The following is a 15065-nucleotide window of genomic DNA, read 5'->3' as shown; positions in this document are numbered from 1 at the left end:
GGCCCTCCTGGCCAAACGGGACCCCCAAACCAGCGCGCCCCTGCGGGGACGCGGGCAAGGGGCAGGGAGCTGACGGTCCTGCGGCATCGATGCCCGCCGGTGCTCGCGTGGGAAAATGGGCTTTTGCGACTCTGCTCCAGTGCCCGGCGTCTGCCCCGCTCGGGGAGAAGCCTGAGCGAGGTTCGGGCGATGGGCTCTGCTGGCACCACCGGCCAGCGCTGCCGCGGGAAATCACGCTGAGAAATTAGCTGAGCTGGGAAACTTCGGAGTTTTGTAATAACTAATAGGTATTTTTCTAACTAACTCAAACAGCAACTTACCATCAGATGCTTGATAAGGAGTTGCGAGTGCTCGATTAATCCAGGAGCAGCCAGACTGACAGTAATTTTGTTTGTGTAATTATGAAATGCCCCAGATGAAGTTAGTGCCACTGACTCAGAAAGACCTTTGCAAGGGATTTGTCGGCGGAGTGCTGCGCCGTTTCCTACCTGTGCCGCTCTCGATGGAGAGCAGATAAGCGAGCGTTGCTCCGGCTGCAGGACCGTGCCGCGGCGGCAGCCTCTGCGGATGGCAGCCATGGGGCCGAGCTCCTCGCCGGGATGCCCGGAGCCACCCCGCTGGTCTGGGATGGGTGGTGGTGGGAGGCTTCCTGCCTAAAAGTGATGCAGAAGGGGATGGAGGTGGTGGTCCCGTCCCGCAGACACGGTGGTTTCCCCAGTGATCATGGTGGAAAGCTCTAAAACTGAAGTAAATGAGCAGAAAACACTAAATTAACAGAAAAATGTAACCTTTGAGCTGCTCGGATTGAATCATGGCAGAAAACTGAATCACTGTGCAATGGGAAAGTCACCAGCGAAGAAAAAACTCCCATGTCCTTTCCCAAGGGTCAGATGCGGCCGATGGCAGTGCCAACCCCATCGCTCACTGGGGGGACAGCTCCGGCCCCGGCGTGGTCCCCATCTCTGCCCGTGCGGGGCAGGAGGGTCGTATCTAGAGCGCTGGCCGTGCCTTTGTCCCACCATCATTCAGGGCACGAACCTGCTGCCATTTTCCCTACCGAAGGAAGGTGCTTGATTCAGAAACGCGTCCTCGATTTTTCCCCGCTGCCGTTCTCCCCCTCCTGCTCCGTGGCTTGAAGCATCTCCCCGTCACGCGAGGGTCCTGCCTGGGCTCCCAGCGCCAGCATCCCTGCAGCCACCGAGCCCAGGGCTCTGCTGAAAGCCACGGCCACCGCCTCGGCTTTCCCCCTCTTTCTTTGGCCCAAAGCTGGGCGGGTCCGGGACAGCCGCTGGGAAGGGGCCGCGTGCTGCCCAGGCGGCGTTTCGGCCGGCAGCGGCAGGCGCGTGCTGCCGTTTTCATGCGTTTCTGTTGCCGGCCATGTCTGGTGCTGGTGCTGAGAATGCTGCGGTTTAGCCGGGGCAGCGCCAAAGGCTGCAGTTAACGCCCCATCGCGTGCGCGCACAGCAATTCCCTGCACGCACTTATAGCAATTCCCTGCGTTCACAGCAATTCCCTGCGTTCACAGCAATTCCCTGCGTTCACAGCAATTCCCTGCATTTATAGCAATTTCCAGCAGCCCCTTTGCCCATTTATTTCTCACCCACGTACCGGCCGCCGCCGGCTCCCGGGCGGGACTCATCCCACGAGCCAGCCCCATCCCTTCCCTCGCCCGGCGGCCGAGCGTGCCTTCCCCCGCGCACAGCACCGCTCTGCCGCGCGCTGGCTCCCATTCCAGCCCAGACCTCGGTCTGCACCCCGAGGCGCTCCCCTTCGTCGCGACCCCACGCGCAGGGCCCCGTTCCCGACCGCGGACGCCCGTCCCCGCTCCCCCAGCCCTTCCCTTCCCGCCGTGTCGCCCTGCACCGCAGGCCGGGCGGGTTCGTCGGTGCCTTTCGCTTTCCTGAAAACTCGATCTCAAGGGCAGACCGGGCAGATTTGCTGTGTATTGGCCCCCAGCAATGCCGGCCTTCCCCACGCCGTTCCCCCCGTGCCGACTGACCGAGGAGGCAGCACCCCCCGTGCTCTCCGTTAACTGCTGAAGGTAAGAAGGGGCGAATCGACAGCGTTAACCGTCGGTACCAAGAGCTGTTATTCAGTACTTTATTGCTTAAGCCCTGAGACACTTTTATAAGACCAGTGCAAAGTTGAAATAAAAAAAATAAAATAAAAATTAAGACATCCAAATACATGAGAATTTGAATATATTAACTCTATCGCAATACAAATATTTTAAATAGAGGGAAGAACAATAAATTACGAATCGGCACGCGTTCCTGTGTCGTTGTGGAAAGGCAATTAGGCAATACTAGTTCCCTAAGAGTGAGGTAGCAGTATTTTAAATGTAATTGTATTCCACAGAACTATTCATATAAGTTAAAAATGAAACGCCTATTCTGAATGCTGGCTTTTCCTTTTTGTTTTGGGTCCCCAACGAAGAAAAGCTTTCAACAGCCACGACTTTTGGGTCTCGAATCTTTAGACTACACAGTACAAAAATAAGTTATTTAAATAAAATATAATAATAAATAAACTCCAGAAGTACGATGCCAATGAGCACCCATTAGACCCAAAGTTATCCTACAGACTCGCTCAGTCTTCACAATCAATAACTTAAAAGCCCACCGACAATATCGAAGGCACATGGAAGGTTACGGTAACGGTGCTGGCTGGCGGCGCGGCAGCCCCCTCCCTCCGCTGCTCCCCGCCCCGGCTTTCGCTCGCGGGTGCCGCGCTCCCCCGGCGCCGCTCCCACCGGGCACCTGCGGGGAGTCGTCCCCCCGTGCTGCTGTAGTAACTCGTTAGCGAAAAATGCATCATTTCAGCCCAGATTTTGATCTCTTTAGGAAGGGAAGGCGATTGTGAAGAAGCCTCCCTTCATGAAGAGGAACAGGAAGCAGATAACTCGGTTTTGGTTTTGGTAGGCGCCGCAGGAGGAGGTGAACGAGTTAAAAGCTCGACCTCCTCGGCCGCCGGCTCCGGGCGCGACGCTCTGCTCCTCCCGGCCGGGGAGACCCTCCTGCCCGCCCCCGGGCGCAGCCCTCCCGGGGGCTCGCGTGCCCCGGGCTCGTGGCCCGCCTCGTGCCGGCGGGCAGAGCCGCGGGGCTGCGATGGAGCGCCAAGGGCGGCCCCGTCCGCGCGAAGCCTCTCCTCAGGGGTGCGGCGATGCCCAGCACGCGGCGCGGGGACGGGAAGCGCGGAGGTGCCAGGCGCCTGCCGGGAAGGGGACGTGTCCCGCCGTGGTGCCGGGTGCCCGGCGTACCCGCTGGGACTTGCCGTCAGGGCTGTGTTGGGTTTAGGAGGGCTGGGGCAGGGCGGAGGAAGTGCATGCGACGAGGAGCGAGAAAAGCTCTGCAAAACCTATTTTAAGAGCTACCAGCGGTAAGATCCCTGGGCTCTCGCCGGAGCAGGGCCCGCCTCACTGCGCAGCCGACGCGGCCAGGCGCCTGTACACCCGCTGGGTGAAGTTCCCCAGCTCCGGCAAGAAGTTGCGCAGGTAGATCTCATTTTCATTGCTGAGGGGGCAGTTCTGGGGAAGGAAAAGTGCAAATACATTAGTGCTGGCGGCAGGATTTAGCAGCTCGGACGGCAGGTAGCCGGGCTACCAGCCCAGGCGGATGGTTTGCTTCCATTGCCTCCGTCTCCTGCATAAATAATTCAGCAAAGGATTCAGTTCAGAGCTGTGAGGACGCTGCCCCGGGAGGTCGGGAATCTGCCCGTTGCTCGGGGCAAGCACCCAGCCCCCGCGGCCAGCGGTGCGACCCCCATGGCCACTGGCCGGGGTCTGGCGGGGATGTTCACCCGCTTCCCACGGAGGCAAGTTATCCCGCGTCTGGCCCCGCGCAAGAAAACAAATACCGGCTTGGTCAGTCCCGTGGCTCCGTCTGGGAGCCGGCACTGACACGGGGCCCGTTCCCGGCAAAGCCGGGGCGGGGGGCACGGCCGCACCGCGGGGCGCCAGGCGGGAGGCCGCAGCTCCTGCTTACCATCTTGCCGTGCAGGCTCTGCAAGTTGGTGACGAACGGCTCGTAGTCCTTCTTGCAGCGGGTGACTTTCGTGAGCGCCGCGGCGGCCTGGCACAGCAGCTCCTGCTCCGACAGCTGGCAAAGACGGGGGGAAACCATTAGTGGAACCAAGCGGTTGATTTAAGTTGACGCTGCTTGGCAAGGTGTCCGGGACCGGGGGACGATTTCACAGCGATCTCTAAACTGCTTCCGTTTCGCGGCTGCTGTGGCAGCCCCGTGCGGTGCCTCGGGCCCTGGGCTGTGCCCGAGGGCCGGGGTCGGGGGCAGCTGGGGGCAGAGGCCCGCGGGCGCAGCCGGCGCCGAGCCGTGCGCTCGGCCCAGCGAGCGGCACCTGAGCAGCTCTCGCTCGCTGACTAACACAACTGGCTCTGCTACGTGGGCCGCGCGCCGCGGCGAGGAGGGCGCCGGCTGCGGCTGCGTTCGTTGCACACGCGATTGCCACCTATCCCTCCATCGTCTTTTACCTTTCGATCCGTGAAGGCGACCTGTGCCACGCGGGTGTCGTTGCAGGGGACCTGGAGAGGCGACACGAGGGAGAGTCGTCGTTACGAGACCGTCGCTACAAAACCGTCGTTACGAGACCATCCCCGAGGAGCCGCCAGCTGCACCCTCCCGGGACGAGGCACCGTGTCCCCATCCCTCTCCGGTGGGTCGCGGCACAGACGCACCCGGGTGCTTCCGCCACCGCCGCTGAGATCCGTCTTTCAGCAATTTGTTTCAAAACAAACTCCCAGGGAGACGGGACCCGGGTTTGCACAGCACTTGCAAGCAGTTGTTTAGGAAGGGGTGGGAGGGTCCCCAGGTGCGCAGCGGGTGCTACGGACCGGCACAGAGCAGAGACCCCCCGGCAGCTCACGCAGCGCTGGGCCACCATGTCCCCATCACCGAGCTGCCCCGGCCACTCCACCACAGCTCTGCGTGTGTGACAGGGAGGTGTGGGGGAGGTTGTCTTGTTCCTCAGCATTTTTTTCTGCAACGTGCCCGATGTCCGGTGGAAAACTTCACCCTGCTCGACCCCAGCAGCCTCTTGTACCACCAAGTGCCGAGCACCCAAGGTCTAGGCTGAGGCAGGCCGGGGTGCCCAGTGCTGGAGGTGGGATGCAGTGGGCTGGGCCAGTCGGGAACGGCTCCTGCACGCCTGGGTAGGTGCCGGTCCCCGCGGTGGCAGTGCCAGTGCCTGGCCTTGACCATCATCATCATTGATGTTCCTCTGGGCTGTAAGCAAAGAAAAGCCAGGAGGTGTAGCGGCATTTACCTGCACTCCTGAGTTGAGCTGCTGGATGCGGTGGGTGATCTCTGACAGCTTTAGTTTGGGAGAGGTAGTCATCAGCGATCTGGAAGAAGTGAGCTCGAGCAGGGAGAGCAGAGCGAAAGCAGCCTTCAGCGAGGGGAGCATCCTGTCGCCGCCGTCCGAGCGCTTCCCGTGCCGGCTGGGCTGGCTGGCCAGGGTCTCTGCCTCGCTGCTTGGCAGAGCACCATTTTTATAGTGCGAAGAAGGACGGGCATCTCCATTGACTACCAAATATAGGTGTCTTCCTGTGCTGATCAGGCGAGACGGTGGGAAGTGCCATTCTCTCCAAAGAAGGGCATTATGTAATGATGGTGAAGACTTTTCGCCCTTAACCAACGTTATCTGCTATTCAGCTACCATGCAGATTTTAATCACCTAATTGATAGATGGAGAGATACTGGGATGACAAGTTGAGAATTTCTCTTTGATGCTTGAGGATCTATTTACTATCGAGCGTGTTTGTAACGTGCTGCAAGTGGAAAACCATGAACATGTGCACGACTTAACCAAGTGCATTGCAAGACTTGAGTAAAGTCAAGCCATGATCTTATGGGCAGAGAAATATCTGCCGAAGCTTTCCTTGTCTCCATGATGGAAAAGACAAGCGGTTACGCAGGACTGGCACTGGGATGTGTGTGGCTGGATGCCTGCCGGGCTCCCGGCTCCTGCCTGGATGTCGGCATCTCATGGGGGACAACATGACCCCAGCAAGTACTCGGTTGGCTTTGAAGGTGTGTCCCCACCGTGCGCCGGGAGCCAGACCAGCCCTGCTGTCCAGGCGGGTCTGTGCCCAGGTGCTGTGGCTGCAGCTCAGGGATCAGCATCGCCCTCAGGTTAGAAATCCAGGCGCCGAACTGACATGAAAGCAGACACTTGCTTTTGCACTTGAACGTGCCCCTCTGCCGCCCACGCAGGGCCCTGCAGCCGGCTTGGCACCCACCTGCCCCAGGCCGCCATCCCGGGATGCGGGTGGGAACACCCCAGTGCCCGGCACTGTTTTTCAGGGCGCCCCAACTGCTTGCTCTCTTCCCCGCCGACGTGGAGGACCTCTCCCCCGACGTGGCCCCTTATCCCCGGCGGTGGCCCTGGGGACATGCCAGGACCACCGTGCCCTGGGCTGTGCTTGGCCATCGCCGGTGGAGACAGGCATTGTGGGTGGTGGCAGCACTTTGGAGAAGGAAATGGCACGCGGCTGCTGTCAGCGAGGAGCAGCTGAACTGCGTGTTAGAAACAATTCACGTCGTTTGGCCATAACAACAGCAGCTCCGGCAAGCTCAAGTAGCCGAAGTCAGATTTGAAAGAAAAGAAAACCTCAAAACTTTTATCAAGATGTTAAACATTTGCAAAAACAAAAAAATGCTCTTGCATGTAAAGGAAGAAGTAGCTGAGGGGGTTTTCTGGCGTGTGGGTGTTTGGGTTTTAACCAGGACTTGCTCAGCTCTGTAGCACGTATCCCATCCTGCGAGGATGGCTCCTGTAGCGCCCGGCACGGCACCTTGCCTTTCAGCCGCACACGGTGCTGTGCCCGTGGGCCACGCCATCCCACACTGTCGCACGCCATCCCACTCCATCCCATGCCGTCCCACGCCATCCCACACCATCCCACACCATCCCACACCATCCCACACCATCCCACGCCATCCCACGCCATCCCATGCCGTCCCACGCCATCCCACACCATCCCACACCATCCCACACCATCCCACACCATCCCACACCATCCCACGCCATCCCACGCCATCCCATGCCATCCCACACCATCCCACACCATCCCACGCCATCCCACACCATCCCACACCATCCCACGCCATCCCATGCCATCCCACACCATCCCACGCTGTCCCAGAGGACATCAGAAAACCAACAGGAACTCAGGGATCCAAATCACTGCATCCTTGAGCAGGAGAGCAGACACAAACCCGCAGTTATTTCCATGCCTTTCCCCAGTGCTGCTCCAAGCACGGGTGAAGCCGCCCGGTGCCAGCGGCACCTCATGGCTCCGCTCACGCCAACACCCCACGCCGTGAGGCAGCCCCGCAGTGCCACTGCCCTGGCTCGGGCAAACCCTGCCCCAGACTTCACCTTGTAGCTGGTTAGAGGCTTGTAAACAATTGTAAATTTTTAAATTTATTTAGAAAATGTAGAAACATTTAAGTTTAAACTTTTTTTTTTTTTTTCAGTAAAGTCAAAATGTCGCACAGCCTGAGGAAGCATCTCACGTTTCAAACAAACCCCTTCCCATTTCACTGCATTCTTTTTGTATGGGAAGATCGAACATTGCAATGGCAGGACTGGGCTGCAGCACTCCCCTTTCATGGCTTTTATTAGCCCGAAAAAATTGTTTTTCCTGGAAAAAAAGATGGTGGCGATTCCAAATCATTGAACTTCCTGCAAAATCAAAAGGCTGGGTCAGAGCCAGGCAGGAGCCTGGAGGTTTCCCATCGCAGGCGTTGGCAGGAAGGGGTAGGAGCTGGCGTGTACACAGGGCAGCACAGCGCAGTGTGCGTATACAAGAAATCTGCGGTCCCACCCCCGTGCCCTGGCGTGGGGTCCGGCAGCGGCGCGGTGGTCCCGGGGGGATCGCAGGGCCGCGGGGGACTGCGGGAGGTGGCAGCCGCTTGGCGGGGAACCCTGCGTGGAGAGCTTGTGTCACCTCCCCCGAAGGCAGATAAAATCATTCCCCCAAACTATTGATACGGTAACGTGAATCTGATGATGGGAAAAGCTGACATGTATCAATTCGGCTCGTGTGGGTGGAAAATGATTGATAGCTAGAAGAGCGGAGCCCAGTTCTGAGAAAAGGCGTCGAGCCGGGGGCTCGGGCGAGAGGTGGTGCGGGAGAGGGGGTCGCAGCCCTTCGGGAGCGTCACTGGCCTGAAGGGAACTGAAATCGCTCGTTCAGAGCATCTTCCGCTGCTCTGAGCGTTCAACCCAGCGCTGACTGTGAAATAATAAGGGAAATTTCTGCCTGTGCGTCACCACCAGCGCTGGCGGTGAGACAGGCGCTGCCAGTCGAGCTGCCCTTCCCTAAGGGAGTGGGACTGGGAGACCACGTCCCCGAGCCTGCTGCTGCCGGCCGAGCTGGACACAGACCCCGGGCGTGTGAACCCGGCCCAAAGTGGGTCTCCTCATTGTGGAAGACCTGGTTTTGTTTCCAGCTGTGGCCAGAGGCAGAACGCGGGCGGGTCCCCGAGGTCCCGCCGCTGGTGGGGCTGCGCCTGCCCCGCACTGGCCCCCCCATGCTCTCCATGCCTGATTTAAGCCACCCCAAGTTGGTCCCCAACCAGTTCAGAAAAGTGATCCAAGTGGTTAATTTAGGTGTTGCAATTTCCCCCATCAGGCTCCTCTTGCCCCTATATGGGGGAGAGGCTGGGGGGTGAAGGCGCACACTGGGCTGGCACCGGTCGGACCCTTCCATAGCTGCACCTCCGGACATTGAGGTGCTGGAGTGTGTCCAGAGAAGGACAACGGAGCTGGGGAGGGGTCTGGAGCACAAGTCTGATGAGGAGCGGCTGAGGGAACTGGGGGTGTTCAGTCTGGAGAAGAGGAGGCTGAGGGGAGCCCTCATCGCTCTCTGCAACTGCCTGAAAGGGGGTTGTGGTGAGGTGGGGGTTGGTCTCTTCTCCCAAGTAACCAGCGACAGGACAAGAGGAAAGGCCTCAAGTTGCACCAGGGGAGGTTTAGGTTGGGTATTAGGAAAAATGTCTTTACTGAGAGAGTGGTCAAGCATTGGCACAGGCTGCCCAGGGAGGTGGTGGAGTCACCATCTCTGGAAATGTTCAAAAAACATGTAGATGTGGCACTTCAGGATACGGTTTAGTGGCCATGGTGGTGTCGGGTTGATGGTTGGACTCGATGACCTTAAAGGTCTTTTTCAACCCTAAAGATTCTGTGATTCTGTGATTCTGTGATGATGACAGCAGAAAACAGAGGAACCACCTTGAAGAGACCCTCAGTGCAACCAAAAGCAGAAATTTTGCTTTGTTCTGTGTCCAAAGCCGTATCTTTTTTCTCTTTTTTTTCTTCTTTTCCAGCAGCAAAGCCAAGGTTGGGTGCCCACACTCATCACACACAAATGAAGAACAGCGGGGTGGGCTGGAGCCGTGGCCACCACCGGCGCAGGACGGCGTCACTGGGCATGACGGAATCAATGGAAGTCAATAGAAAGAAACAGGTATGGCCGGTGGGTAAGTCAGATTTACAGGGGCTACTGCTCCCTGTGGCAGCATCCCCGTCTCTTTCCTGGCTCTGTAGGAAATGGGGGAACTATGGTCCATAATCTTAGGTGGGCTGAATTCGTGCCTTTCCAGTCACACGGGCAGCAGCTTTCTCTCAGCACCGGGCCGTCGCAGCAGCAGGCTTCCCACCCGGCTGCCTTCGGCCACCCCCGGCTCGAGATGGGGAGGGACCGCGGCACCGCGGGGAGGGAGGGCACCCGCTTCTCCTGGGTTGCACAGCTGCCTCTCCCGCTGCACCCACAGGAAACAGGGGTGCCGAGTTCACCCCCACCGCAGTCCCGCTGCACCGAGTTGTAGCTTTTGTGGAGGGACGGGACGGGATCACGTAATTAAGAAACAGTGTTGGAACTCGTGAGGTCCCGCGGATGCTGTAATTGAGGCGATACAAACAACTTCAGGGCTCTTCTATCACTTTTGAGGGCCTGATTTTGGACAACCCTACTAACGTCTTGTTTCCAATATTACTCCAGCTTTGCCTTTTATGAAATCCTCATCAAGAAGCTGCAACAATTTTTCAGGGCCATTTGCTCGTGTGTGCTGTTCCTTACTTTCAGAAGATGGTGGAGAAGTTAAATGAAACATTTTATAACATGAAAAAAAACCCAAACCAAATGTGGGTCACCATGTAAAGTCTAGCATCAGCACATGTAGTATCTCTTGAATCAGTGGTTGAGTTTACAAACCGTGAGTGTTCCAGACCCTGCGCTGGAGCCAGCCCGCTGCCTTAGCCGCTGCAGCTGGAGGGAGAGGTGTGCTACATCTACAGCTACACCTACAGCAATTCATTTTTTTCTGCATAAATCAAATTACATGGAGTAGGATGAAGCCGGATGAAGGAGAATTTGCAAACTGCATCGCATTTCCTGCAGGTGTAATCTTGCAGTAAATAGAGAGTAAGTGCTGGCTCCTGGCAGCTTGCCCCAGGGGGGTAGTAAACAGACTGTCATACTGAAATAGATTAGAAATGATATTTAGTGTGACATTTAAAAGCTAACAAACAAAATTACACGGAGGCATTAAATGATTACACTTTTGAAAGCATCATCTATATTTATTGGTTTGGTTTGTGGTGTTTATTTGTAGATAATCAATCACATCTGTTTGGGGTTTTTTATTTTTAACTTTTAGGCCATGCAAAAGTTTTTGGCCTAAAACTTAGTGTGCAGGAGGAAAACTGGACCTCCCCAGTTAGAAACTTTATGGAACAGTTGCTCCTGGAAGCAGCAAGTTAGGTGTTCTGTAAGTCACATTTTTAGTTCAGGCAGGTCAGAGAGCAGTTTTGGTTGAAAAAAAAATAAACCATCTTCTCTGATGTTTTAAGCACCCAAAGTAGTTTGGGCCAAGTGTCTGTCTCTGTAGCAGTCTGTAAGCAGACAGCACGGTGTTGTGCTGCATGAGTAATATTGAAGGATCAGAAAATCAAAGTATTGGTCTTCCATTGCCAATATAAATTCCACGTAGAAACAAGACTGTTTGGACAGAGGTGTCTTTAAGGTCTCTCTTTTTTTTTTTTCCTTAGTGAAAGTAGTTGCCACCTTGCCTACTAAGTGCAGATAAGCCGAAAATAAGTTATGTTACTGAAGAAATAAATGATGTGGCATAGAGGTGGGAGGAAAGTAATCTGCCTGAGCGGTGCGTGCTGGAGCCCTCAAGCCAAGGCAGGTTCCGGGCTCCCAGCGCATCTGCAGGGCTGAGGCTGCAGCCGGGGCCGAAACCCTGGGAAGGGATTTAGACCCAGCTAACCCCGACCCGGGCCGACCTGCCAACGTTTGCCTCTGCGGGCGAGGTACTGGGTGCCCTCGGCGGGGTGCCGGCTGCCTGCTTGGCTATGAGATTACCAACCCGGGCAAGCACCTGGATTCTTGGCTCCTGAGCCCACTGCAATCATGCCGATAGTTCTGTGAAAGTATTGAAAATTATTTTCAGTTGTCATTTTTGGTTCTTAAATCATGGCGTATCTGAGCAAGTGCCTGCCTGTGGCTGCGAAGGCGCGCTGGCATCACTGCGTGGAGGACGGGAGCCGCAGAGCCGCTCTCCCGCGCTGGGGAAATCCGCCTCAGCTCCAGCCGAAGTGGCAAGCGGAGAGCCCGTTTCTGCACCGCTTTGTCACCTGCCCGATGAGTTACGGCAACAAATCTGTGCCTCACTTGTCTTAAAATGTCTCTGGTTCTGTGTGTAGCACCACGTACGTCAGTTTAGGGCGACAACCCCTTCCGCCCGATACCCGTGCCTCTCGCCACCCTCGCCTTCACTCCTCCAGCCGCAGGACAAGGCCGGGGAGGAGGCCGAGCCTGACCCAGCCGTCTGGCCGGGACCGTCGCGCCGCGGCTCCGCGGCGGCAGTTGCCCGTTGCCCGTGCGGCGAGGCAGGAAGCCGCGGTGGGGCAGGGATCCCCTTGACGTGGCGCCGGGGGCGGCTGACTGCGCCCGTCTGCAGCACCTCTGTTTCCTGTGGGTGCAGCGGGAGAGGCGGCAGCAAAGCCCGCTCCACGGCTGGTCGCAGCGGGGGCCCGTTTCTGTCGCTGCTTTCCCCGAGGTGCCCATGAGCAGCAGAAGATCATAAAAGCATTTGAAGTTTCTCCTACACGTGACACACATGAGCACATTCCGTTTCCCAGGCTGTATCAAACCCATGGGGCTGGTGCAGTCTCTTTTCCATGCCGTTAGCTATACAGCATTATTCAAAGGAAAGCTGTGGAAAAAAATCATGACATGGATTATTTTCTGTCATTTTAATACTGACACGACATAGGAGAAGTTAGCTTCCCACCACATTTTCTGTATTTTTCCCCAAGTTCTGGCAAAAAGCTTAATCGCCAAAGCGTGTGTGCGAGGACAACCTTTGCAGCCGGGGGAAAAGGGCCGATTACTGCGTCCAGCTCTGGGGCCCCCAACACAAGAAGGACATGGAGCTGTTGGAGCCAGAGGAGGGTCATGGAGATGATCGGAGAGACGGAACACCTCTCCTATGAGGGCAGGCTGGGAGAGTTGGGGTTGTTCAGCCTGGAGAGAAGGCTCCAGGGAGACCTTATTGCAGGCTGCCAGGGCTCAAAGGGGGCTTATATGAAAGACGGGGATGGACTTTTTAACAGGGCCTGTAGCAATAGGACAAGGGGTGCTGGTTTTAAACTAGAAGAGGGCAGATGAAGGAAGACATTCTTCACAATGAGCGTGATGAGGCACTGGCACAGGCTGCCCAGGGAAGTTCTGGCTGCCTCATCCCTGGAAGTGTTCAAGGCCAGGTTGGATGGGGCTTTGAGCAGCCTGGTCTAGTGGAAGGTCTCCCTGCCCATGGCAGGGCAGTGGAACTAGAGGCTCTTTAAGGTCCCTTCCGACCCAAACCATTCTATGATTCTCTGATATGATTTTTGCAAAAATGCGCCTGAACTACCTTCTAGAGGAATTGCAAACCATGGCTTTAACTTGGGGGGAAAAAAAAAAGCACAGAATTCACAAAGGTTGGGGAGTTGCTTCTGAAGATAACATAATTCTTCATGAGCTGGGATGTATGTGTCATGCTAAAATAAACAGGTAGTACAGGAAAAATTGAAAATTCAAAGTCATTTTTTTCTGTTGATTATATCTGTAAGAAAATTCCCCTTCAGGAAGTAGCACTAGAGTCAGTGAAGCTTCTTAGTTAATGCAAACGTAATGCATGTTAGTAGCATTTTCCTTTGCCTTCTCTTCCCCTCCACCCCCCCTTTGGTGTTAATTGCTTTTTCAGGGGATTGGCAAAAGAGCGCAATTGCTAGGAAGTCCCATGCATTTGCTTATCTTTGAGTGGTTTCCCAATGACTGGGGCCACCCTGACTCTAGTAACTTGCAGTTTCAGAAAATTCAGGTGGAAATAATCCTTACTTCAAGCACTCAGTTTCTGGCATTACTCTTTAAGGCACCTACAGCCAAGTCCACTTAACTATCTGGCCACGCAGAAGGCTGAAGAACATGGAGATGAAGAATCGGGTTGAGTTTTGTCTTTTTTGGTGCAGATACTGTCTACACCCAGTGATGTCAGCAATGCAAGCAGTGTTGGCGGTGGTCTGATTTAAGGTGAGGGGCTCAGCAGAGCCAGGAAGGAGTCACAGCACCGTCTCCACAGGCAGGCAGGGCCACGCTTCACCATCCGCTTGGGCAAAGGCCTCAGGGCACCGGGGCGCATCCGGGGGCTGCCTCTGTCCGTGGTGCTTAACCAGTCCCAGGCCCTGCCTGCACCTGCCAGGTTTGCCTGCACTCCTACCCCCATCCTCACCCGCTTTTGGGAACCGCTCTTCATCCCCGAGAAGTAAAGGGACTCCCACATCCTGAAGCAGGACGAAGGCAGTGTGCAATGTTCTCGGGCTCATTCCTGTACTTGCCAAAGAAAAAATTTTCTGATATTACTGAGATTAGCTTTTTTTCCATGGTGGTTTAAAGATTCTTCCTCTGTCACTAAGGAGGTTCAGCTGATCACTGCTCTTTGCAAGGATTTAATGAGTTGTAAGTCCAGCTTCTGTTTGTGGACTTGTAGCTAGTACCCAGAGTTCAAGTACCCTTACTTGATTATGAAGAGAGACCCAGAAATTGCATCCCTCAGGGCTTGCACTGCTTCAGAGGCAGCAAGGCATGCTGCTGAGGAACCCTTGTCTGATATCTCAGGACTTGTGATGATCAGGTCCTTCACATTTTGAAGCGTACCAACGCTGTTGGTTTTCCATTGTCATTCTGAGCGGCAGGTTCCCATTCGCCTGTGTTCTGTAGGGCCATTGGGTGTAAGGAAAAGAGCTTCAGGAAGAACTCTGAGTAGCGTAGGTGAAGCTCAGCATCCACGTAAATTAACCCTCTAAGGCATTTTTGTATCATTTTCACAGAACTTTATCGTACCTTATGGAGGATCAGAATATGACATAACTCTTATATCACCTTAAAGCAGCAGAGAGATAAATGGCACTAAGCAAAGAGAATACGGTTAAAATATGCTTCTGTCATCCATTCACTCATTCATCTTGTTAGAGATGGTACTTTACTCTGAAGAACGCCGTTATACTTTGTGAAGATTCTGTCTTTGAACAGCTGGAGTAACGTTACCTTGTAGGAAAGTAGTAAAAGTCCTCTTTGAATCTTCTGAATTTTGTGTAGACTAGGTGGGAAGCTACGAACACGCCTTGACTAGAGAGATACAAATCAATCCTGAACTTGTCATAATGCAGTGATGGACAGCAAGCCCTATTCTATCAACAGAGCTGCAGCTTTTCCAAAGAATCTGCATCTGGACCTCCCCACCAGGACATACGCAAAGAACACAACTTTATTTTCACTTTTAAAGCGTAAAATACATCTAAAAATTAACAGCGTTGTATTCATTTAAATTCTTCCAAATCATGGTGATTCTTAAACCCAGGCACAGAAATACATACAAAGATAGGAAGTTTAAAAGTCTAATAGTTTTAGACTCTACTAAAACTGTTACAAATCTTCAACAGTATACGATACGAAGGAACTATATTTTCAGATGCCTTCATTTGAACTCTATGAAGTT

At 55.0% G+C, this 15065-nt stretch overlaps 1 protein-coding gene across 1 annotated transcript; it reads right to left on the bottom strand.

Annotated features, from left to right (window-relative positions):
• Nucleotides 1-3415: 3415 nt before the first annotated feature.
• LOC309409759 (uncharacterized protein) lies at nt 3416-5418 on the bottom strand (the record flags this gene model as incomplete). Its single annotated transcript, XM_082005970.1, has 4 exons — nt 3416-3526; nt 3984-4097; nt 4487-4537; nt 5278-5418. 4 exons carry the CDS (start codon nt 5416-5418, stop codon nt 3416-3418), a joined length of 417 nt encoding a protein of 138 aa, XP_081862096.1.
• Between the last annotated feature and the right edge of the window lie 9647 nt (nt 5419-15065).

Source organism: Phaethon aethereus, assembly GCF_964289735.1.
Source record: "Phaethon aethereus genome assembly, chromosome: 14".
Lineage (NCBI taxonomy): Eukaryota > Metazoa > Chordata > Aves > Phaethontiformes > Phaethontidae > Phaethon > Phaethon aethereus.
The sequence above is the reverse complement of the archived record's forward strand: the minus strand, read 5'-3'. Positions and strand labels throughout refer to the sequence as shown.